Source organism: Nicotiana sylvestris, chromosome 2 (assembly GCF_000393655.2).
Source record: "Nicotiana sylvestris chromosome 2, ASM39365v2, whole genome shotgun sequence".
In the NCBI taxonomy this organism is placed as follows: domain Eukaryota; kingdom Viridiplantae; phylum Streptophyta; class Magnoliopsida; order Solanales; family Solanaceae; genus Nicotiana; species Nicotiana sylvestris.
This window is the reverse complement of record NC_091058.1, coordinates 82,144,873-82,170,685: the sequence shown is the minus strand read 5'-3', so window position 1 is coordinate 82,170,685 and position 25,813 is coordinate 82,144,873. Positions and strand designations below refer to the sequence as shown.

General features: G+C 44.1%; 1 protein-coding gene across 1 annotated transcript; it reads left to right on the top strand.

Annotated features, from left to right (window-relative positions):
* Window positions 1–582: 582 nt before the first annotated feature.
* LOC138885145 (uncharacterized) lies at window positions 583–20,915 on the top strand. Its single transcript, XM_070166048.1, has 8 exons — window positions 583–830; window positions 916–1,175; window positions 1,291–1,958; window positions 2,680–2,775; window positions 2,824–2,961; window positions 3,084–3,574; window positions 3,839–4,388; window positions 20,532–20,915. The coding sequence occupies exons 1-8, from the start codon at window positions 583–585 to the stop codon at window positions 20,913–20,915; spliced, it is 2,835 nt and encodes a 944-aa protein (XP_070022149.1).
* Window positions 20,916–25,813: the final 4,898 nt, after the last annotated feature.

Sequence of the window (25,813 nt, the reverse complement as noted above, 5' to 3'; positions counted from 1 at the left end):
AGCATAGACCCCTACTGCTCAGGCTCCTAGACATGCAACTGTAGTGTATCAGACTCCGACTGCACTACCCGCAGATGGGGCTCCGCTAGTTACTACAGTGGCACCCCAGCCCAGACAAGTTGCAAATGGCGATCCGCAGAAGTTATTGGATAGATGAACTAGGCTTTACCCTCCAGTCTTCGGGGGCGATCGTCATGAGGATGCCCAGGATTTCATAGATAAGTGCAGGGACAGATTGCACAACATGAGGATATTGGAGTCGCATGGAGTTGACTTCACTACTTTTCAGCTTGAGGGCAGGGCCTGTAGATGGTGGAAGTCCTATATTCTAGGTAGGCCAGCAAGTTCTCCTCCCATCACTTGGGGTCAGTTTGCATAGTTATTCTTGGATAGGTACATTCCACCCTCTGAGAGGGAAGAGCTACGGTAACATTTTGAGCATCTTGAGCATGGTCAGATGTTTGTGACCGGTTATGAGGCAAGGTTTTCTGAGTTGTCTCGCCATGCACTCATGATACTTCCCACGATTCAGAGAGAGTGCAGAGATTTGTTGCAGGGTTACACCTCGGTATTCGATCAAACATGGCCCGAGAGGTGGAGATGGGTACAGAGTATCAGCTAGTGGTAGAGATTGCTCGCAGGATTGAGGGATATCGCCAGAGGGGTAGAGAGCAAATGAAGCAAGATAAGAGGGCTAGATTCTCTGGAGAGTTTAGAGGTGCCCCGACTAGGGGTAGAGGTCAGTTTGGGAGGGGTCAGCCCAGTATGCCCCCATATTCAGCACCACCGCCTGCTCGGGGTGCTCCAGCGCGTCCTTATTTCAGTGCCATGTCAGAGAGCTCATATCGCCCGTCAGCTATTCAGGGTTCCTCCGGGGGTATTCAAGTCCTCAAGCTCTTCTAATTCTTATTTCAGTGCTATGCTGGAGAGTTCATACCGTCCACCGGCTATTCAGGCTTCTTCCAGTAGGTCTACAGTCCATCAGGGTCAACCATCAAGACAGCAGGCTGCCGTACCATGGGGTTGTTTCGAGTGTAGAGATCTTGGCCATATGAGGAGGTACTGCCCCAAGCTTTGGGGCAAGGCAGTACAACAGTTTCAGCAGCCTATAATTTTAGCACCGACTGCCCCGCCACCTAGAGGTGTAGGGCAGATGGGTAGGGGCCGTCCTAGAGGTGAAGGGCAACGGGCAGGGGTCAGCGAACTACTGCTTAGTCTGGTGGAGGGCAACCAGCCGATGCTCCAACCAGATTCTATGCCTTCCGACTAGGCTGGATGCATTGGCCTCAGATGCTGTCATCACATGTATTATTTCTGTCGGTGGTAGAGATGCTTCAGTATTATTTTATCCAGGGTCTACTTATTCATATGTATCATCTCTGTTTGCTCATTTACTGGTTATTTCTCCTAAGCCTTTGGGCATTCCCGTTCATGTGTCCACATATATAGGCGATTCTGTGGTTGTGGATCGGATCTACCAGTCCTATATGGTCACATTCTGTGGTTTTGAGACTAGTGCAGATCTCTTGTTGCTTGATATGATCGAATCTGAGATCATCCTGGGCATGGATTGGTTATCCCCATATCACGCCGTCCTAGATTGCCATGCCAAGACTGTTACTTTTAGAATGCCAGGGTTGCCGAGGTTGGAGTGGAAGGGTTCCATAGTTGATATATCTAGTCGAGTTATCTCTTTCCTGAAGGCTTGGCAAATGGTCGAGAAGGGGTGTTTGGCTAATTTGGCTTATGTTCGAGACACCACCGCAGAGTCTCCGACGATTGATTCTGTTCCATTAGTTCGAGAGTTTGTCGATGTGTTTCCTTCTAATATTCCTAGGATGCCACTGGATCGTGATATTGATTTTTGCATTGATTTGGCTCCAGGCACCCAGCCTGTATCTATCCCCCCGTATCGTATGGCTCCGAAGGAGTTGAAAGAGCAGCTTGAGGAGTTGTTAGTAAGGGGGTTTGTTAGACCCAATGTATCACCTTGGGGTGCACCTGTGTTATTTGTGAAGAAGAAGGATGGAACTATGCGTATGTGCATTAATTACCGCCAGTTGAACAAAGTCATTATCAAGAACAAGTATATGTTGCCTTGTATTGATGATTTGTTCGACCATTTGTAAGGTGATAGGGTGTTTTCCAAGATTGACTTGAGGTCAGGGTATCATCAGCTGAAGATTCGGGACTCGGATGTTTCAAAGACTGCATTCCGGACTAGATATGGCCACTATGAGTTCTTGGTGATGTCCTTTGGCTTGACTAACACACCAGCAACATTCATAGACTTGATGAACAGGGTATTCAGGCCTTACATTGATTTATTTGTTGTTTTCTTAATTGACGACATCTTGATATACTCCCGTAGCCTGGGGGAGCACGAGCAGAATTTGAGGGTAGTGCTTCAGACCTTGCGAGAGCAGAAGCTATATGCTAAGTTCTCCAAGTGTGCATTCTGGCTAGAGTTGGTGGCATTCTTGAGGCATATTGTGTTAGGAGAGGGTATTAAGGTGGACCAAGAAGATTGAGGTAGTTCAGAGTTGGCCATGTCCTACTTCGGTGACCGAGATTAGGAGTTTCCTGGGGTTAGCAGGTTACTACAGACAATTCGTGTAGGGCGTTTCATCTATTGCATCACCTCTGACTAGATTGACCCAGAAGGGTGCTCTTTTCTAGTGGTCCAATGATTGTGAGGCGAGCTTTCAGAAGCTTAAGACAGCCTTGACTACAACATTGGTCCTTGTGTTGCTTTCCGGTTCAGGGATGTATACGGTATATTGTGATGCTTCACGCATTGGATTGGTATATGTATTGATGCAGGAGGGGCGAGTTATTGCCTATGCTTCACAACAACTGAAGGTTCATAAGAAGAATTATCCTATGCACGATCTAGAGTTGGCCGCGATCGTTCATGCTCTTAAGATATGGAGGCATTATCTGTATGGGGTGCCATATGAGGTTTATATGGATCATTACAACTTACAGCATTTGTTCAAATAGAGGGATCGTAATTTGAGGCAGCGCAGGTGGCTTGAGTTACTAAAGGATTATGATATCACCATTCTTTATCATCTGGCAAGGCAAATATGATCGCGGATGCCTTAAGCAGAAAGGCAGAGAGTATAGGTAGATTGGCATTCATTCCAACAGATGAGAGACCACTAGCTTTGGACATTCAATCCTTGGCTAATAGACTTGTGAGGTTGGACATTTCGAAGCCCAGCCGAGTCCTTGCATGTGTTGTTGCTCAGTCTTCATTATTGGGGCAAATCAAGGCCCAGCAGTTTGATGATCCACATTTGGCGGTTCTCAGAGAGACGATGCTTCAGGGAGGTGCTAAGGAGGTTTCTATGGGCAAGGATGGTGTTTTACGACTCCAGGGTCGTCTATGTGTTCCTAATGTGGATGGTCTGAGGGAGAGGATTCTAGAAGAAGCACACAAATCGTGGTATTCCATTCATCTGGGAGCTACGAAGATGTATCGTGACTTGAGACAACATTATTGGTGGCGGAGGATGAAGAAGAACATTGTGGAGTATGTGGCTAGGTGTTTGAATTACCAACAAGTCAAGTACGAACACCAGAGGCCGGGTGGCATACTTTAGCAGATGCCTATACCAAAGTGGAAGTGGGAAAGCATTACCATAGATTTCGTAGTTGGCTTACTGCAGACTTTGCGAAAGTTTGATTCAGTGTGGGTCATTATCGACAGATTGACCAAGTCGGCACACTTCATACCGGTGGTGACCACTTATACTTCAGAGAGACTGGCTCAGATTTAGATTCGGGAGATAGTCTGGTTGCACGGTGTGCCTATTTCCATCATATTAGATAGAGGCCCTCAGTTCATTTCACATTTCTGGAGAGAAATTCAGGGTGAGTTGGGGACCCGCGTGGAGCTTAGAACGGCATTTTATCCACAAACCGATGGGCAGTTGGAGCGGACAATTCAGATTTTGGAGGACATGCTCAGAGCATGTGTCATTGACTTTAGAGGGCAGTGGGATCAGTTCTTGCCGTTGGCGGAGTTTGCGTACAACAATAGCTATCAGTCCAGCATAGAGATGGCTCAATACGAGGCTTCATATGGTCGACGTTGTCGTTCTCCTATCAGGTGGCTTGAGCTTGGTGAGGCTAAGTTATACGGTATAGATTTGGTACAAGATGCCTTGGAGAAGGTGAAGTTAATTCAAGAAAGGCTTCGCACAGCTCAGTCCAGACAGAAGAGCTACGCGGATTACAAGGCGCGTGAGGTATCATTCATGGTTGGCGAGAAGATCCTCTTGAAAGTCTCGCCAATCAAGGGTGTTATGAGATTCGGGAAGAAAGGCAAGATGAGCCCAAGGTTTATTTGCCCATTTGAGGTGTTGAGGCGAGTTGGGGAGGTTGCTTACGAGCTAGCTATACCCCTAGCTTATCGGGAGTTCATCCAGATTTTCATGTATCGATGCTTCGAAAGCATCATGCCGACCTATCCCACGTGTTAGACTTCAGTACTATTCAACTGGATGAGAGTTAGGGTTCTAAGGAGGATCCAGTTGCCATTATTGATAGACAGGATCGCCAGTTGAGGTCCAACAGGATTTCTGCGGTGAGGGTCCAATGGAGGGGCCAACCAGTCGAGGAGGTGACCTGGGAGTCCGAGGAGGACATGCAGAGTAGATATCCACATTTATTTAGCAGCTCAGGTACTTTTCTATGTCCGTTCGAGGATGAACATTTGTTTAAGAGGTGGAGAATGTAACGACCCGACTGATCATTTTGCCTTTTAGAACCCCGTTCCCTTAAATAAAACTTCCCGTGCTTCCTTTAACTAATTTATGACTTGCGGGGATGGTGGGTTCGGAATTTGGAAGAGTTTGGAGTGAAATATGCCCATTTGATTCCTTAGGATTTTCTTAAAAGGCTAAGTTTGACTTTAGTCAACATTTTGAGCAAACGGACCCGGATTCGTGATTTTTCGGTCCCGGAGGGTCCGTAGGAAAATATGGGACCTGGGCATATGCCCGTAATCGAATTCCGAGGTCCCTAGCCAGAGTAATGAATTTTTATCAGAAATTGTTAATCTGAAGTTTTAAAGATTTAAAGAAACTAATTAATATTGGTTTTGGAGCCCAGTACAGGTCCGATATATCATTTAAGACTTTCCCGCAGAATTTGGTGTCAATCCGAGTAGTTTTATGGCGTTTCGGCTCGTTGGAGGAAAATTAAGAACTTGAAGTTCATAAGTTTGATTCATTTGGTTTTAGGGGGTGACTCTTAGATTTACTGCTGTTTTGGGTGTTCCCAAGGTTCGAGTGGGTCCTTCTTGTGATTTCAGACTTGTCGGTATGTTCAGGCGGGGCCTGGGAGCCCCGAGCGTCAAACGGACGAGACTCGAGTGAAGTTGAGAATTTGGAGAAGTGCTGAAGCACCTCTTTCTGTTATAACCGCACCTGCGATTGGTCGACCACATGTGTGAGACCGCAGAAGTGGTCGAAGCCTCGCAGATGCGGCCCAGAGCTGGCCAGGTCAAACCACAGAAGCCAATTCCACAGATGCGTTCTCCTCTCGCAGATGTGGTCCCCTGACAGCAGATGCGGAAACTGCTGAAGCAGTGAGCTTCATTTAAGTCGAGCTCTAGCCATTTTTGACCATTTAGCACTCTGGTATTAAGCGATTTTAGAGGTCTTGAGAAGGGATTTCCACATAACATCGTGAGGTAAGTCCATCCCCCTTATTTCTAAGTTTAACACTTGAGTTTTGGGTAGATTAACACCTAAAGATTTGGAGAAATCAAGGGGTTAGAGCAAGACCTAGGGTTTTAATAAAACTTAGATTCTACCACGAAATTGGTTATGAAATGGATCAGAAATCATATATTATTGATCCTTAGGTTATAGAAAACAACTTTCTTCGGAAAATTTCGGAATCTGGGCACGTGGGCCTGGGGCTGGATTTTAGGAAACTTGTATTAATGGTTGGGAAATGGCTTAAATAGCTAGAATTCAATCTTGTGAGCTTATATTGACTAGTTCCTACCTCATTTAACTAGTTTTGGATCGTTCGGCTCCGAATTGAGGGTTTGGGCTCGTTCGTGATATTGGAAGTGCACATTGGAGTGAGGTGAGTCTCCTTTCTAACCTTGTAAGAGGAAATTGTCCCCATAGGTGTAATAATTGAGTAATTTGCCACTAAATTCGAGGGCTACGTATGCACTAGGTGACGAGAGTCCGTGCGTAACTACTATTATGTTAACTGCCCGGGTAGTCTATGACCCGTATCATGTTATATTTGTGAATGTCTCTATATTTTCTTGCTAATGTGATCCCTTAGGGCATGCTAGAGACTTGGAAAGGAATATAAGCGAATGTATACACTTGTTGGACACTTGTATGAATTTACTTGGAATTAAATGCACATTCATGTGTTTTCTTAATATTAATTGATATTTGTGGATCGGGCCAATCGCCTCGGTAGAAATAGATGCATCTATGGTTCGCGCCATTCGACCCTCTGGCAGTGCACAATTTATTTTCTGTTGGATTGGGTCGTCGACCTCGACATAGTGTGCGCATGATATCTATGTGAAATCTTATCCATGACTTGACCGGCTAAATATTTGAAATGTAAATGGCTAATTGTAAAATTGTTAAGAACATGACATATTACCTCTTGCTAAAAACTGTTGATTATTTGTGACTTCCATGCTTAGTGTAACACTTCATTGTATTATTTGACCTTAGTAAGTATCAAGTCGACCTATCGTCTCTACTTCTTCGAGATTAGACGGGATACTTACGGGGTACATATTGTTTATGTACTCATACTACACTTCTGTACTTAATTGTACAGGATCTGAGGCAGGTATATCTGGCTATCAGACTGGTCCGCGCCCCTGATTCATAGACCGAGACTTCCACGGTGAGCTGCTCCCTTCCTGTGCCGTTCAACAACTTGATGGGGTCTCTCTTTACTTTTGTTGTCTATTCTATCCCGGAAAGTAGGATAGTATTATTCTTTTGTACATTCTACTAGTTGCGCACTACTTGTGACACCAGGTCTTGGCACACACATTAGTAGACAGTTCTTCTGGGTTGTATAATTATTATTAAATATTGCTTATAATCACCTGTTTTAATTGCAAATTAAGAAATGTTGTAACCGATTTGGGTAAGTAAAATAAGAATTTATTAATACTTCCGCGTTGGCTTGCCTGACAATGGTGTTGGGTGCCATCACGACCCTTAGTGGATTTTGGGTTGTGAGACTCACGGGCATGCTTGACACCGACGTATAAATACTCGTCACCATGCTTATACGTCGTACTCCACAATTAGTACATAGAAAATAAGACACAACTCCTAATGCCTCAAGCTAAGGTTAGACCAAACACCTACCTCGATGCCACGAACACAACTCAAGCCTCAACTATCGCTTTACCTCTTAATTCCACCACCAACTCGCTCGTATATAGCCACAAGTTACTTAATAATATTAATAAGTGCTAAATGAAACATTTCTAATGCATGGAAATAAGTTTTCTAAAGTTTTTCCCAAAAAGTCAAAAATCGACCCCGGGCCTGCTTGGTCCAAACCCAAAATTTGGACCAAAACCCGATTACCCATTCACCCCCGAGCGCGGATATATAATTGATTTTGGAATCTGACCTCAATTTGAGGTCTAAATCCCCAAATTTCTATATTCTTAGGTTTTACCCAAAATTCCCCAATTCCACCATGAAAACCCTAGATTCTAGGATGAAATCTTGTAAAAGGAAGTTAAGGAGTAAAGAAAATGAGTTAGAAATCATTTACTAATATTTTGGAGAAGAAACGTTGTTTGAAAAATCGCCTCTTATATTTTTGGGGTTTTGAAAAATGATAAATAACTGAAAATCCCATTTAAATATACCCCTCTCAGACCCTCTGTGCGGGCGCACAAAAAGGAGTGCGGCCGCGGAGCTCACAATGACTGCAGTGATATACTTTAGTATTTTTGCCATAACTTACTCTACAGATGTCCAAATTATAATTTCGTTACCTTTCTAAACACTAGACACGAAAGGGCTACAACTTTCATTTTTGAATCATCTAAAAATTCCTTGTAGATCAAAAGATATAGGCTTCCAAAATCAAACCAGTGAAATTCTTCCTCACCGCGGACCGCACAAAAAGGAGTGAGGCCGCAAAGGCCCCTACGCGGTCAACACAAAATCAATGCGGTCAGCACTGGCGGGTTCAGAGATCTGCAACATCTCTGGATGTGCAACAGCTATATTTTAAGCCTATAACATCCCGGAACCTACCCGAAACTCACTCGAGCTCTCGAGACTTTAAATCAAACGTGCATACTAGCTCAAAAAATCATATGGACCTATTCGTGCGATCACATCATCAAAATAACCTGTAAAATAATGAATTAAACTTCAAAACTCAACATTTTCATCAAGAGCTCTCAAAGTTCATAACTCTTCAACCGGAAGTGCAACTCATGTCAAATAAACTCCGTTTTTCACCAAATTTCACAGTTATCTTTAAAATACTATAACAAGTTTGTACCAAGCTCCGGAACCAAAATATGGGCCCGATACCAATGGTTTCAAACATTTATTCTTTTCTTCATTTCTTATATAATTCTGCAAAACAATTTCTCTCAAAACTTTGTTTCTAAGGCTTGGGACCCCGGAATTCATTTTCGGGCATACGCCCAAGTCCTATATTTTACTGCGGACCTCCCAGGATCATCGGAACACGGATCCGGTCCGTTTGCTCAAAATGTTAACAAAGTCACCCAAAAAAATCAAATTTTTAATTCTAGAAATTTCTATTTCTCATCTTTTCACATAGAAGGCTTTCAAGATATGGGTCTGGACCATGCACGCAAATCAAGATGAGGTACAAAGGATGTTTTTAGGCCTCAGAACGCTGAATTTACTTTCAACACCTCTAAAAACCCCATTCATCCTCAAACGGACATAAGAAGGAAGTACCTGAGTCGGGAAAAATATGGGGATAACGGCTTCGCATATTAGACTTGGACTTCCAGGTCAATGCCTCAGCAGGCAGACTTTTCCACTAAACACGAACAGAAGGGAAACTCTTCGATCTCAACTAACGAACCTGCCGGTTTAGAATATCTATCGGCTTCTCCTCGTAGGACAAGTCCTTGTCCAACTGGACAGTGCTGAAATCTAACACATGAGATGGATCGCCGTGATACTTCCGAAGCATGGACACATGGAACACTAGATGCATGGCTGATAAGCTCGGTGGCAATGCATGTCTGTAAGCCATCTCCCCCACTCGATCAAAAATCTCAAGCGGGCCAATGAACCTAGGGGTAAGGTTGCCCTTCTTCCCAAATCTTATCACGCCCTTCATAGGTAACACTCGAAGTAATACCCGCTCACCGACCATGAAAGCCAAATCACGAACCCTACGGTCGGCATAACTCTTTTGCCTGGACTGAGTTATACGAAGCCTATCCTGAATAATCCTGACCTTGTCCAAGGCATCCTGTACTAGATTCGTACCCAATAACCGAGCCTCTCCTGACTCAAACCATCCAACCGGCGATCGACACCGCCTACCGTACAAAGCCTCATAAGGAGCCATCTGGATACTCGACTGGTAGCTGTTGTTGTAGGAAAACTTTGCTAAAGGCAAAAACTAATCCCACGAGCCTCCAAAGTCAATGACACACGCTTAGAGCATATCCTCCAAAATTTGAATAGTACGCTCGGACTGCCCATCCATCTGAGGATGAAATGCTGTGCTTAACTCAACCTGTGTGTCCAACTCTCGCTGAACTGCCCTCCATAAATGTAAGGTGAACTGCGTACCTCTGTCCGAAATGATAGACACGGGCACACCATGAAGACGAACAATCTCCCAGATATAGATCTCAGCTAACCTCTCGGAAGAATAGGAGACTGCCACAAGAATGAAATGTGCTAACTTGGTCAGCCTTTCAACAATAACCCATACTGCATCAAACTTCCTTTGGGTCTATTGGAGTCCAACAACGAAATCTATAGTGATCCGCTCCCACTTCCACTCGGGAAGCTCAATCATCTGAAACAAACCACGAGGCCTATGATGCTCGTACTTAACCTGATGACAATTCAAACACCGAGCCATATATGCAACGATATCTTTCTTCATCCTCCTTTACCAATAATGCTGCCGCAAATCCTGATACATCTTAGCGGTGCTAGGATGAATAGAGTACCGGGAAATATGGGCCTCCTCTAAAATCAACTCTAGAAGCCTATCCACATTAGGCACGCAAACTCGACCCTGCAGCCTCAAAACTCCATCATCTCCTAATGTAACATGCTTGGCACCTCCGTGCTACACCGTGTCCCTAAGGACACACAAATGAGTATCATTGAACTGCCGATCTCGGATACACTCCAATAATGAAGAACAAGCGACTGTGCAAGCTAACGCACGGCTGGGCTCAAAAACATCCAACCTCACGAACAGATTGGCCAAATCCTGAACATCCAAGGCAAGCAGTCTCTCATTGATTGGAATATATGCAAGACTACCTATACCGGCTGACTTTCTACTCAAAGCATCGGCCACCACATTTCCCTTTCCCGGATGATATAGGATGGTGATATCATAGTCCTTTAATATCTCCAACCACCTTCTATACCTCAAATTTAGATCCTTCTGCTTGAACAAGTTTTGCAGACTCTTGTGATCCGTGAACACCTCACATGACACGCCATATAGATAATGCCTCCAAATCTTCAATGCGTGAACAATGGCTGCTAGTTCCAAATCATGAACCAGATAGTTCTTCTCATGAATCTTCAACTGACGCAAAGCATATGCAATACCCTTGCCATTCTACATCAACACTGCACCAAGTCCAATATGAGATGCATCACAATAAACTGTATAAGGCCCTGAACCTGCGGGCAAACCAACACTCTCTGTAGTCAAGGATGTCTTGAGCTTCTGAAAGCTCGCCTCACACTCGTCCGACCACCTGAACTGGGAACCCTTCTAGGTCAACCTGGTCATCGGGGCTGCGATAGATGAAAACCCCTCCACAAACCGATGATAGTAGCCCGCCAATCCCAAGAAACTCTGGATCTCTGCAGCTAATTCTGGTTAGGCCAGTTCTTGACTGCCTCTATCTTCTTCGGATCTACCTGAATACCCTCTAATGATACAACATGACCCATGAATGCAACTGAACTCAACCAGAACTCACACTTTGAAAACTTGGCATACAACTGACTGTCTCTCAAAGTCTAGAGAACTACTCTAAGCTGCTGCTCATGCTCCTCCCGGTTGCGGGAATAGATCAAAATATCATTAATGAAGACTATCACAAATGAATCCAAGTAAGGCCTAAACAATCGGTTCATCAAATCCATAAAAGTTGCTGGAGCATTTGTCAACCCGAATGACATCACCAAGAACTCATAATGTCCGTACCGAGTGCGGAAAGCTGTCTTAGGGACATCGGATGCCCTAATCCTCAACTGGTAGCCAGATCTCAAGTCAATCTTCGAAAATACCTTGGCACCCTGAAGCTGATCAAACAAATAATCAATCCTCGGCAATGGGTACTTATTATTGATTGTAACCTTGTTCAACCGTCGGTAATCTATACACATTCTCATTGACCTATCTTTCTTCTTAACAAACAACACCCGTGCACCCCAAGGCGAAACACTAGGTCTAATGAAACCCTTTTCAATCAAGTCTTGCAACTACTCCTTCAACTCTTTCAACTCAGGCGAGGCCATACTATACGGCGGGATAGAAATGGGTTGAGTGCCCGGAGCCAAATCAATGCAGAAGTCAATATCCCTATTGGGTGGCATACCTGGAAGGTCTAAAAGAAATACCCTAGGGAACTCATGAACTACTGGCACCGAATCAATAGAAGGGACCTCAATGCTAGAATCACGAACATATGCTAAATGAGCCAAACACCCCTTTTCAACCATACGCCGAGCCTTCATATATGAGATAACTCTACGAGTAGAATGACCAGGAGTCCCTCTCCACTCAAGACGAGGTAGACCCGGTAAGGCTAAGGTCACAATCTTGGAATGACAATCCAAGATAGAATGGTAAGGTGATAACCAGTCCATCCCAAATATGACATCAAAATCAACCATGTCTAGCAATAATAAGTCTACTCGGGTCTCAAGACCCCCAATCACAACTACACAAGAGTGATGAACACGATCTACTACAATAGAATCACCCACCGGTGTAGACACATAAATAAGAGCACTCAAATAATCGTTAGGCATGACCAGATACGGCGCAAAATAAGATGACACATAAGAGTATGCAGACCATGGATCAAATAGCACTGATGCATCCGTACTACAAACCAGAACAGTACCTATGATAACTGCATCGGAAGTCTCAGCCTCAGGCCTGGCTAGAAGAGCATAACATTGGGGCTGGGCCCTACCACCCTGGACTACCTCTCTGGGATGGCCTGCAAGTGGCTGGTCTCCACCTCAAGCGGTCTGAGCTCCACCTCTAACAACTCTACCTCTACCTCTAGCTCCTCTACCTCTACCTCTAGCTGGCTGGGCGGGTAGTGGAATACTCGGTGCCTGAACCATGGTACGAGAACCAGGGTGCTGAGAGTTGCTCGATGCTCGAGGACAATATCTAGCAATGTGCCTCATGTCGCCATAAGTAAAACAAGCCCTCGGCTGCTGGGGCTGGCAACCCTGAAAACTCTGAATCAGAAGTGCACTGATAGGAGCTGGTGATGCATTGTAGGACTGCTGATCGAAATACTGCATGTGAGAACCACGACCACCTAGGGCACTGTGAGAGGCCTGAAGTGCTGACTGAAAAGGCCTAGGAGGATGGCCTCTACCAAAAGAATCTCTGCCTCCAGACGAGGAGTCATTGAATCTGCCTGAACGATGAGGCCTCTTGTCAGACCCCTGACCACCTCCCTGTGACAGAACCATCTCAACTCTCCTGGCCACATTGACCGCCTCTTGGAAAGAAATCTTACTCCTTGTCTCCTTAGCCATCTGAAGTAAAATAGGCTGAATAAGTCCCTCAATGAACCTCCTCACCCCCTCTCTCTCTCGGTGAGAAATATGATAAGAGCATGACGGGCCAAGTCGATGAATCTAGTCTCATACTGAGTGACAGTCATAAAACCCTATTGGAGAAGCTCGAACTACCTCCGGTAGATCTCTCTCAGAGTGATAAGGAGAAACTTCTCCCGAAATAGTTGAGTAAACTGCTCCCAAGTCAAAGCTAGCAATCCGGATGGTCTAGCCAAGCAATAGTCTCTCCACCAAGTCTTGGCGGATCCAAATAAGCGAAAAGTAGCAAAGTTGACCCTATTGGTCTCCACTATCCCCATGTTCCTGAGAACCACATGACAGTTGTCTAGATAATCCTGGGGATCCTTACAAGATGCATCGCTGAAAGTGGTAGTGAAGAGCTTGGTGAAACTTATCCAACCTCTACAAAGCCTCCAAAGACGTAGTTGATCTATCACTAGCCTGTGCTGCTACTTGGCAAAAGAAGTCGTACGTGACCTCACCATTAGCGAAAGGACAAGAGTAGAGGTTTCAATTTAGCATTGAGAGAACAAAATCGCAAGACGGAGAAGAATATAAGTGAAACTTTTCCTAACTCTGTAGCCTCTGGGGATAAGTACAGACGTCTCCGTACTGATCCCTCAGACTCTACTAAGCTTGTCTGTGAGTTGTGAGACCTATGTAACCTAGAGCTCTGATACTAACTTGTCATGACCCGGACTTTCCACCATCGAGAGTCATGATGACGCCTACTAGTGAAAGCTAGGTAAGAAAACTAATTGAATTATTTACCTTGTTTCCATTCTAAATCCATTAACAATTAAGAACCAACAGTTATCAATCAATAAAATTTACTAGGCGGAAAATTAAATTTCAAGTTTAATAATACTGCAAATACCATTCCATAACAAATCTACCCAAGACTGGTGTTACAACATCACACACTATCTAGGAGTACTATAAATAAAGGTCTGAAAGAAATAAATACAACATAGTCTATGGAAATACATAAAAGAAATAGGAATAGTAGATAGAATGAGACGTTAAGGCCTGCGGACGCCTGCAGGACTACCTCGGGTCGCCTGATGAACAAAAAATAGCAATCTCACTGCGGTCCGAAATCTATAGCACTGGGATCTGCACAAAAGAGTGCAGAGTGTAGTATCAGCACAACCGACCCCATGTGCTGGTAAGTACCTCACCTAACCTCGGTGAAGTAGTGACAAGGCTAGGACCAGACTACCAAATAAACCTGTGTAGTTAAATCATATACAATGGAAATAGAAGCAAATAATTATGACTAAAGTTGGGCAGGGGAAACATGTTGCGGGGAGTAACAGATAACAACAGAACAACATTAGAAAAATGTAAGGAATGCTATAAATCAATTACCAGTAAAGACACGGAATGAAGAAGAACAAGTACACATGTAATATCATTGCAGGCGTGCAACCCGATCCCATCTTATATAGTACCGTTGTAGGCGTGCAACCCACTCCCATTTCATATTGTACCGTTGCAGACGTGCAACCCACACCCATTTCATATATTACCGTTGCAGGCATGCAACCCACTCCTACTTCATATATTTTTGTTGCAGGCGTGCAACCCGCTCCAACTTCATATATTTTTGTTGCAGGCGTGCAACCCGCTCCCTTTTCATATGTTAGCGTTGTAGGCGTGCAACCCGCTCCCATTTCATATGTTACTATTGCAGGCGTGCAACCTGCTCCCATTTCATGTTACTGTTGCAAGCGTGCAACCCGCTCCCTTTTCATTTATCAATACCAATCATAATAGAATCCCGGCAAGGGAATAATAATATATCAACAACATCCTGGCAAAGGAACAACAATATGACAACAACATCCCGGAAAGGGAACAATAATGATAATCCTCATATGAAGCACAATAAATCTCTATGGATCACAACAATTACAATATAAGACTCACGGGCATGCTGGACACAGACGTATAGATACTCATCACCATGACTATACGTCGTACTCCACAATTAGCACATAGAAAATAAGACATAACTCCTAATCCCTCAAGCTAAGGTTAGACCAATTATTTACCTCGATGCCACGAACACAACTCAAGCCTCAACTATTGCTTTACCTCTTGATTCCACCACCAACTCACTCGTATCTAGCCACAAGTTACTTAATAATATTAATAAGTGCTAAATGAAACATTTCTAATGCATGGAAATAAGTTTTCTAAAGTTTTCCCAAAAAGTCAAAAATCGACCCCGGGCCTGCTTGGTCCAAACCCAAAATTCGGACCAAAACCCGATTACCCATTCACCCCGAGCCCAAATATATAATTGGTTTTGGAATCCGACCTCAATTTGAGGCCTAAATCCACAAATTTCAATATTCTTAGGTTTTACCCAAAATTCCCCAATTCCACCATGAAAACCCTAGATTCTAGGATGAAATCTTGTAAAAGGAAGTTAAGGAGTAAAGAAAATGAGTTAGAAATCATTTACTAATATTTTGGAGAAGAAACATTGTTTGAAAAATCGCCTCTTATATTTTTGGGGTTTTGAAAAATGATAAATAACTGAAAATCCCATTTAAATATACCCCTCTCAGACCCTCTGTGCGGGCGCACAAAAAGGAGTGCGGCCGCGGAGCTCACAATGACTGCAGTGATATACTTTAGTATTTTTGCCATAACTTACTCTACAGATGTCCAAATTATAATTTCGTTACCTTTCTAAACACTAGACACGAAAGGGCTACAACTTTCATTTTTGAATCATCTAAAAATTCCTTGTAGATCAAAAGATATAGGCTTCCAAAATCAAACCAGTGAAATTCTTCCTCACCGCGGACCGCACAAAAAGGAGTGAGGCCGCAAAGGCCCCTACGCGGTCAACACAAAATCAATGCGGTCAGCACTGGCGGGTTCAGAGATCTGCAACATCTCTGGATGTGCAACAGCTATATTTTAAGCCTATAACATCCCGGAACCTACCCGAAACTCACTCGAGCTCTCGAGACTTTAAATCAAACGTGCATACTAGCTCAAAATATCATATGGACCTATTCGTGCGATCACATCATCAAAATAACCTGTAAAATAATGAATTAAACTTCAAAACTCAACATTTTCATCAAGAGCTCTCAAAGTTCATAACTCTTCAACCGGAAGTGCAACTCATGTCAAATAAACTCCGTTTTTCACCAAATTTCACAGTTATCTTTAAAATACTATAACAAGTTTGTACCAAGCTCCGGAACCAAAATATGGGCCCGATACCAATGGTTTCAAACATTTATTCTTTTCTTCATTTCTTATATAATTCTGCAAAACAATTTCTCTCAAAACTTTGTTTCTAAGGCTTGGGACCCCGGAATTCATTTTCGGGCATACGCCCAAGTCCTATATTTTACTGCGGACCTCCCAGGATCATCGGAACACGGATCCGGTCCGTAAATGAGTTAGAAATCACTTACTAATGTTTTGGAGAAGAAAGGTTGTTTGAAAAATTGCCTCTTATGTTTTTGGGATTATTAAAAATGATAAATAACTAAAATCCCGTTTAAATATACCCATATCAGACCCTCTGTGTTGACTATACAAAAAGGAGTGCGACCGTGGAGCTCACAATATTGACTGCAGTGACATACTTTAGTGTTTTGGCCATAACGTTTTTTACAGATATCCAAATTTTGATTTCTTTTCCTTTCTAAAAACTAGACATGAAGGGCTACACAACTTTCATTTTTGAATCATCTCAAAATTCTTTGTAGATCAAACGATATAAGCTTCCGAAGTCAGACCAATAAAATTCTTCCTCACCGCAGACCGCACAAAAAGGAGTGCAACCACAAAGGCCCCTCCGCGATCAGCACAAGATCAGTGCGGTCAGCAATGGCAGGTTCAGAGATCTGCAACATTTCTGGACCTGCAACAGCTATGTTTTAAGCCTAAAACATCCCGGAACCTACCCGAAACTCACTCGAGCCCTCGGGACTTTAAACCAAACGTGCATACTAGCTCAAAAACATCATATGGACCTACTTGTGCGATCACATCATCAAAATAACATGTAAAATCATGAATTAAACCTCAAAACTCAATATTTTCATCAAGAACTCTCAAAGTTCATAACTCTTCAACCGGAAGTCCAACTCACGTCAAATAAACTATGTTTTTCACCAAATTTCACAATTATCTTTACAATATTATAACAAGTATGTACTGGGCTCCAGAACCAAAATATCGGCTTGATACCAATGGTTTCAAACATTAATTATTTTTTCATTTCTTAAATAATTCAGCAAAATAATTTTTTTCAAAAAATGATTTCTAAGGCTTGGGACCTCAGAATTCATTTCTGGGCATTTACTGCAGACCTCTCGGGATCATCGGAATATGGATCCAGGTTCGTTTACTCAAAATATTGACAAAAGTAACCCAAAATATCAAATTTTTAACTCTAGAAATTTCTATTTCTCATCTTTTCACATAGAAGGCTTTTCAGATATGGGTTCGGATCACACACGCAAATCAAGGTGAGGTAAAAAAGAGGTTTTTAGGCCTCAGAACACTGAATTTACTTGTAACACAAGTGATGGCCTTTTGGGTCATCACACCAGATATTATATAAATATTCCATAAGATTTTGGTTCTTTGATCTTATCCATGATATAACTTCTATTATGATAATTTTAAAACTCTCTACTTGTAACGACCCGACTGGTTGTTTTGCCTTTTAGAACCCCGTTCCCTTAAAATATAACTTCTCGCGCTTGCTTTAGCTAATTTACGACTTGTGGGGATGGTTGGTTCGGGATGTGGAAGAGTCTGGAGTGAAATATACCCATTTGATTCCTTAGGATTTTCTTAAAAGGCTAAGTTTGACTTTGGTCAACATTTTGAGAAAACAGACCCAGATTCGTGATTTGACGGTCTCAGAGGGTCCGTAGGAAAATATGGGACCTAGGCATATGCCCGGGATTGAATTTTGAGGTCCCTAGCCCGAGTAACGATTTTTTTTATTAGAAATTATTAATCTGAAGTTTTAAGGATTTAAAGAAACTAATTAATAATTGATCACATGGGTATCAAGCTCGTATGTTGGTTCCAAAGCCAGGTACAGGTCCTAAATAACATTTAAGACTTGCCCGCGAAATTTGGTGTCAATCCGAGTAGTTTAAGGGCAGTTTGGCCCGCTAGAGGAAAATTAAGAACTTCAAGTTCATAAGTTTGATTCAATTGGCTTTAGAGGGTGATTCTTCGATTAAGCGTTGTTTCGGGCATTCCAAAGGTTCGAGTAGGTCCACCATTTCGTGATTTCAGGCTCGTCGGTATGTTCGGGCAGGATCCGGGAGCCCCGAGCATCAATTGGACGAGGCTTAAGCTAAGTTGAAATTTTTGAGAAGTGCTGAAGCTGCTGCTTCTGTCATAACCTCACCTGCGGTTGGTGGACCGCAGGTGCGAGACCACAGATGTGGTCCATCTATCACAGATGCGGCCCAGGAAAGGCCAGGCTAAATTGCAGAAGCGGCTCCGCAAAAGCGGTCTCAACCTTTAGGCCCCTTTTCGCAGATGCGGTCCCCTGACCGACGATGCGGAAATCGCTGAAGCAGTGAGCTTCATTTAATACGATTCTAAGTCAATTTTTATCACTTTTCACTCCTCCATTGGCGATTTTGGGAGCTTTTGAGAAGAGACTTCCACCTAGCATCTTGAGGTAAGTCTATCCCACAAATTCTTAGTTTAATACGTGTGTTTTAGGTAGATTAAACACTAGAATTTAGATAAATCAAGGGGTTAGAGCAAAACCTAGGGTTTTTAATAAAAGTTAGATTTAACCACGAAATTTTTTATGGAATGAATTAGAAATCATATATTATTGATTCTTAGGTTATAAAGAACAACTTCCATCGAAAGATTTCAGAATCCGGGCACGTGGGCCCGGGGTCGGATTTTAGGAAACTTGTGTTAAAGGTTGAGAAATTGCTTAAATAGTTAGAATTCGATCTTGTGAGTTTATATTGACTAGTTCCTACCTCATTAACTAGTTTGGGATTGTTCGGCTCCGAACTAAGGGCTTGGACTTGTTCTTGATATTGGAAGTGCACTGTGGAGCGAGGTGAGTCTCCTTTCTAACCTTGTAAGAGGGAATTGTCCCCATAGGTATAATAATTGAATTAATTGCTATTATATGTGGGGACTACGTATGCACTAGGTAATGAGAGTCCGTGCATAGCTACTATTATGTTAAGTCCGGGTAGTCTAGGGCCCAAAAACATGCTCTACGTGATATTCTTGTAACTTGATGATAAATTTGGATTCGTATAAATCATGTTGATTAAGGTAAATGGGACTACTAGAGGAACCTTATCCTGCTTGGTCATTTAAAAGAGAACTTGAATTTTCTTGTGAATAACTACTCCCCAGATATACATTATTGTCTGCTTGTTGATGAGTTTATTTATATTTGACTGCGTCGCACGTGTGATTCGCGAGCGGGGTAATAGATGCATCTATGGTTTGAGTCGTTCAACCCTCGGCAGTGCACAATTTACTTTTATGTTGGATCGGGCCGTACGTACCTTGGTGTTACTTGCGCATGCTTTACTTAGTATTTCTCTGTGGACCGAACTTCATGTATGCCATGAAACGTAAATGGATACCCATGATATTATTTGGAATAAGAACTGTTATTCCCTGCCATACAATGTTATTAAATTGTGCTATCCATGCTTATTATAAATTCTTTTCTCATATTATTTGACCCTAGTAAGTATCAAGTCGACCTCTTGTTTCTACTTTTTTGAGATTAGACGGGATACTTACTAGGTACATATTATTTATGTGCTCATACCATACTTTTGTACTTAATTGTACAGGATCTGAGGTAGGTGTATCTGGCTATCAGTCTAGTGCGCATCACTGAGCAGATTCTGAGACTTCTACGGTGAGCTGCTTCCCTTCCCATGCTGGTCAGCATCCTGAAGGAGTCTCTCTTATGTATTTTTGCTGTCTATTCTGTTTCGGACAGTAGGATAGTGTGATTTTTTGTATATTCTACTAGTTGCCCATAGCTTGTGACACCAAGTCTTGGCACACACATTAGTAGACCGTATTATTTTTGGGGTTGCATGATTATTTTCGGCTTTACTGATCATTTCTGATTTTATTGCAACTTAAGGAATCATTGAATCTATTTTTGGATAAAAGTAGATGAGAGCTTATTTAGTATTTTCCGTGTTGGCTTTCCCGGTAATGGTGTTGGGCGCCATCATGACCTATTATGGAAATGGGTCGTGCCAACATGGTATCAGAGCACTAGGTTCATGTAGGTCTCACAAGTCATGGGCAAACCTAATAGAGTCTTGTGGATAAGTACGAAGACGTCTGTATTTATCTTCGAGAGGCTGTAGGGTGTTAGGAAAACTACTCTTTATTCATTTCCTATCGTACAGTGGTTGGTATACTAAATTTCCCTCTTCTATTCTCTCATAGATGGTGAGGACACGAATGGCTGATGTTCTAGACCTGGGCAGAGCTGCTCCCCCCATTGCTAGAGGCCAAGGCAGAGGCCGGGAGAGGGCACCAGCCCATGGTAGGGGACGAGGGCGTCCTAGAGTTGTCCCAGTATTACCACCAATAGATCCCGTGGGAGATCCTATCATCGAGGAGCAGGGCGAGGTACCCGTAGCTGAGCCTACTCCGACGGACTTTATGACAGTACCGAGATTCCAGGAGGTCATAGGCCGTATGCTGTGGTCCATGGATTCTATGACTCAGGCTGGTTTATTTCCAGCAGATCCAGCTACATCACAGGCAGGAGGGGGAGCACAAACCACTACTGCTCAGGCTCCCAGATTTGCAGCTGCAGTGTATTAGACTTCGGGTTCACTACCCGCAGATGGGGCCCAGCCAGTTGCTCCAGTGGCGCCCCAGCTCAGACCAGCTGCGGACGGTGACCCGTAGAAGTTATTGGATAGATGGACTAGACTTCACCCCCTATCTTTAGGGGTGAGCGTCATGAGGATGCCCAGGATTTCATTGACAGGCGCTGAGCGAGAAAGGTCTCTTCTTTCCTTTCGGTTTATTCACCGATCTGAAACTTAGCACTTGTTTTCTTATTGATTCCCGGGGCAGTGGAATTCTTGAATAAAGTCTATCCGAACCGAATTAGCACTTCTTAGATCAGGCTAGGCCTCTCCAGCTGATTTGGGCGCCGGGGCCCTAGATGCACTAGCGATACAAGGACAAACTGCACAACATGAGGATATTGGAGTCGCATGGACTTGACTTCACTACTTTTTAGTTGGAGTGCAGGGCCCGTCGATGGTGGCAGTCCTATGTTCTCGGCAGGCCAACAGGTTCTCCTTCCCTCACCTGGGGTCAGTTCACCCAGTTATTCTTGGATAGGTATATTCCACCCTTTGAGAGGGAAGAGCGACGGTACCAGTTTGAGCATCTTGAGTAGGGTCAGATGTCTGTGACCGATTATGAGGTGAGGTTATCTGAGTTGTCTCGCCATGTACTCCTGATACTTCCCAGAGATATAGAGAGAGTGTAGAGATTTGTTGCGGGATTGCACCCCGTTATTCGAGCTAGCATGGCCCGAGAGGTGGAGATGAGTACTGACTATCAGCTAGTGGTAGAGATTGCTCGTAGGATTGAGGGGTATCACCAGAGGGGTAGAGAGCAGATTCAGCAGGACAAGAGGGCCCGATTTTCGGGAGAGTTCAGAGGTGCCCCAGCTAGGCCCCCGTATTCAGCACCACCACCCCCTTCCCGAGCTGCTCCAGTGAGGCCTTATTTCAATGCAATGCCGGAGAGTTCTTACCGCCCACTAGCTGTTCAGGGTTCCTCCGGCGGGTATGCTGGTCATCAGGATTCTCCCAGTACTCACTTCAGTGATGTGACAGAGAGTTTGTATCGCCTACCGGCCATCTAAGGCTCTTCCAGTGGGTATTCGGGTCAACAGGATCAGACTTCAAGGTAGAGGCTATGGTACTGAGAGTATGCTACGAGTGTGAGATCGGGGGTCACCTGAAGAGGACCTGCCCCAAACTTCAGGGAAAGGTAGTGCAGCAGGGTCAACAGTTTATGATTTTAGCACCAACTTCCCCACCACCTAGATGTGGAGGGCAGACAGGTAAGGGCCATCCTAGAGGTGGAGGCCAGGCAGGGAGAGGTCAGCTAGCTAGTGCTCAGTCAGGTGGAGGCCAGCCAGCTGGCGCTTCAGCCAGATTTTGTGCCCTTCCGGCCAGGCCAGATGCATTGGCGTCAGATGCAGTCATTAATAGTATTATTTCTGTCGGCGGTAGAAATGCTTTGATTTTATTTGACCCAGGGTCTACTTATTCATATGTATATGTATCATCTTTGTTTGCTCATTTCCTGGTTATTTCTTCTAAGCCTTTGGGCACTCCTATTCATGTGTCCACTCAAGTGGGTGATTCTGTGGTTGTGGATTGGATCTACCGGTCCTGTGTGGTCACATTCTGTGGTTTTGAGACTAGGGCAAACCTCCTATTGCTTGATATGATCGACTTTGAGATCATCATGGGCATGTATTGGTCATCCCCATATCACGCCGTCCTAGATTGCCATGCCAAGATTGTTATTTTAGCTGCCAGGGTTGTCGAGTTTGGAGTGGAAGGGTTCCACAGTTGATACATCTAGTCGAGTTATCTCTTTCCTGAAGGCTCGGCAAATGGTCGAGAAGGGGTGTTTGGCTTATTTGGCTTATGTTCGAGACACCACCGCAGAGTCTCCGACAATTGATTCAGTTCCAGTAGTTCAAGAGTTCACTGATATGTTTCCTTCTGATCTTCCTGGCATGCCACCAGATCGTGATATTGATTTCTGCATTTGGCTCTAGGCACCCAGCCTGTATCTATCCCACCGTACCGTATGGCTCCGAAGGAGCAGCTTGAGGAGTTGTTAGCAAAGGGGTTTATTAGACCCAGTGTATCGCCCTGGGGTGCACCAATGTTTTTTGTGAAGAAGAAGGATGGAACTATGTGGATGTGCATTGATTACCGCCAGTTGAACAAATTCACCATAAAAAATAAGTATCTGTTGCCTCGTATCAGTGATTTGTTCGACCAGTTGCAGGGTGCTAGGGTGTTCTCCAAGATTGACTTGAGGTCAGGGTATCATCAGCTGAAGATTCGGGACTCGGATGTTTCGAAGATTGCATTCCGGACTAGATATGGCCACTATGAGTTCCTGATAATGTCATTTGGCTTGACCAATGCCCCAACAACATTCATGGACTTGATGAACAGGGTATTCAGGCCTTACATTGATTCATTTGTTGTCGTCTTCATTGACGACATCTTGATATACTCCCGTAGCCTGGGGGAGCACGAGTAGTATTTGAGGGTAGTGCTTCAGACCTTGCGAGAGCAGAAGCTATATGCTAAGTTCTCCAAGTGTAAGTTCTGGCTAGAGTCATTGGCATTCTTAGGGCATATTGTGTCAGGAGAGGGTATTAAGGTAGACCCCAAGAAGATTGAGGCAGTTTAGAGTTGGCCACGTCTTACTTCGGTGACCGAGATTAGGAGTTTCATGGGATTAGCAGGTTAATACAGACGATTCATGCAGAGATTTTCATCTATTGCATCACCTCTGACTAGATTGACCCAGAAGGGTGCTCCTTTCCATTGGTCCGATGATTGTGAGGTGAGCTTTCAGAAGCTCAAGATAGCCTTAACTACAGCACCAGTTCTTGTGTTGCCTTTCGGTTCAGGGATGTATACGGTATATTGTGATGCTTTGCACGTTGGATTGGGATGTGTATTGATGTAGGAGGGGCGGGTTATCGCCTATGCTTCGCACCAGCTGAATGTTAATGAGAAGAATTATCCTGTGCACGATCTAGAGTTGGCCGTGATCGTTCATGCCCTTAAGATATGGAGGCATTATCTGTATGGGGTGTCATGTGAGGTTTATACGGATCATCGTAGCTTACAACATTTGTTTAAATAGAGGGATCTTAATTTGAGGTAGCGCAAGTGGCTTGAGTTACTGAAGGATTATGACATCACCATTCTTTATCATCCGGGCAAGCCTAATGTGGTCGCGGATTCCTTAAGCAGGAATGATGAGAGTATGGGTAGCTTGGCATTCATTCCAGCGGAGGAGAGGCCACTAGCTCTGGACATCCAATCCTTGGCTAACAGACTTTTAAGGTTGGATATTTTAGAGCCCAGACGAGTTATTGCGTGTGTGGTTGCTCAGTCTTCATTATTGGGGCAGATCAAGGCCCGACAGTTCGATGATCCACATTTGACAATTCTTAGAGAGACGGTGCTTCAGGGAGGTGCCACAAAGGTTTCTATTGGCGAGGATGGTGGTTTGTGGCTCCAGGGTCGTCTATGTGTTCCTAATGTTGATGGTCTAAGAAAGAGGATTCTAGAGGAGGCACACAGTTCGCAGTATTCCATTCATCCGGGAGCTACAAAGATGTATCGTGACTTGAGGCAGCATTATTGGTGGCAGAGGATGAAGAAAGACATAGTGGTGTATGTAGCTAGGTGTTTGAATTGTCAGCAGGTCAAGTATGAACACCAGTGGCCGGTTGGCCTGTTTCAGTAGATACCTATACCAGAGTGGAAGTGGGAGCGCATTACAATGGATTTCGTAGTTGGGTTGCCCCGGACTTAGCAAAAGTTTCATTTAGTGTGGGTCATTGTTGACAGGTTGACCAAGTCGGTCCACTTTATTCCGGTGGCGACTACTTATACAGCAGAGAGGTATGCTCACATCTACATTCGGGAGATAGTCCGATTGCACGGTGTTCCTGTTTCCATCATATCAGATAGAGGCTCTTAGTTCACCTCGCATTTCTAGAGAGCTGTTCAGGGTGAGTTGGGAACCCGTGTGGAGCTTAGCACGGCATTTCATCCACAAACCGACGGGCAGTTGGGACGGACAGTTTAGATTTTGGAGGACATGCTCAGAGCATGTGTGATTGACTTTGGAGGGCAGTGGGATCAATTATTGCCCTTGGCGGAGTTTGCATACAACAACAACTATCAGTCTAACATAGAGATGGCTCCATACGAGGCTTTATATGGTCGACGTTGTCGTTCTCCTATCGGGTGGTTTGAGCCTGGTGAGGCTAAGTTATACGGTACACATTTGGTCCAGGATGCCTTGGACAAGGTAAAGTTGATTCAGGAAAGGCTTCGCACAGCTCAGTCTAGATAGAAGAGCTACACGAATCAGAAGGCGCGTGATGTATCATTCGTGGTTGGCGAGAAGGTCCTCTTGAAAGTCTTGCCAATGAAGGGCGTTATGAGATTCGGGAAGAAAGGCAAGCTGAGACCAAGGTTTATTGACCCATTTGAGGTGTTGAGCCGAGTTGGGGAGGTTGCTTACGAGCTAGCTTTACCCCCCAGCTTATCGGGAGTTCATCCATTTTTTCATGTATCAATGCTTCGGAAGTATCATGCCGACCTATCCCACGTGTTAGACTTTAGTACTATTTAGCTGGATGAGAGTTTGGATTATGAGGAGGAGCCAGTTGCCATTATTGATAGATAGGATCGCCAGTTGAGGTCCAATAGGATTTCTGTGGTGAGGGTCCAGTGGAGGGGCCAACCAATCGAGGAGGCGACCTGGGAGTCTGAGGAGGACATGCGGAGCAGATATCCACATTTATTCAACAGCTCAGGTACTTTTCTATGTCCGTTCGAGGACGAACATTTGTATAAGAGGTGGAGAATGTAACGACCTGACTGGTCGTTTTGCCTTTTAGAACCTCGTTCCCTTAAAAT

Bases quoted from the DNA above. Each gene is read 5' to 3' on its own strand.
- LOC138885145 (XM_070166048.1), top strand. From the start codon at position 583: ATGGCCCGAGAGGTGGAGATGGGTACAGAGTATCAGCTAGTGGTAGAG. The intron at 2,776-2,823 runs GTATATTGTGAT...GTATTGATGCAG, and splicing joins CCGGTTCAGGGATGTATACG to GAGGGGCGAGTTATTGCCTA. The intron at 2,962-3,083 runs GTTTATATGGAT...TCATCTGGCAAG, and splicing joins TGTATGGGGTGCCATATGAG to GCAAATATGATCGCGGATGC.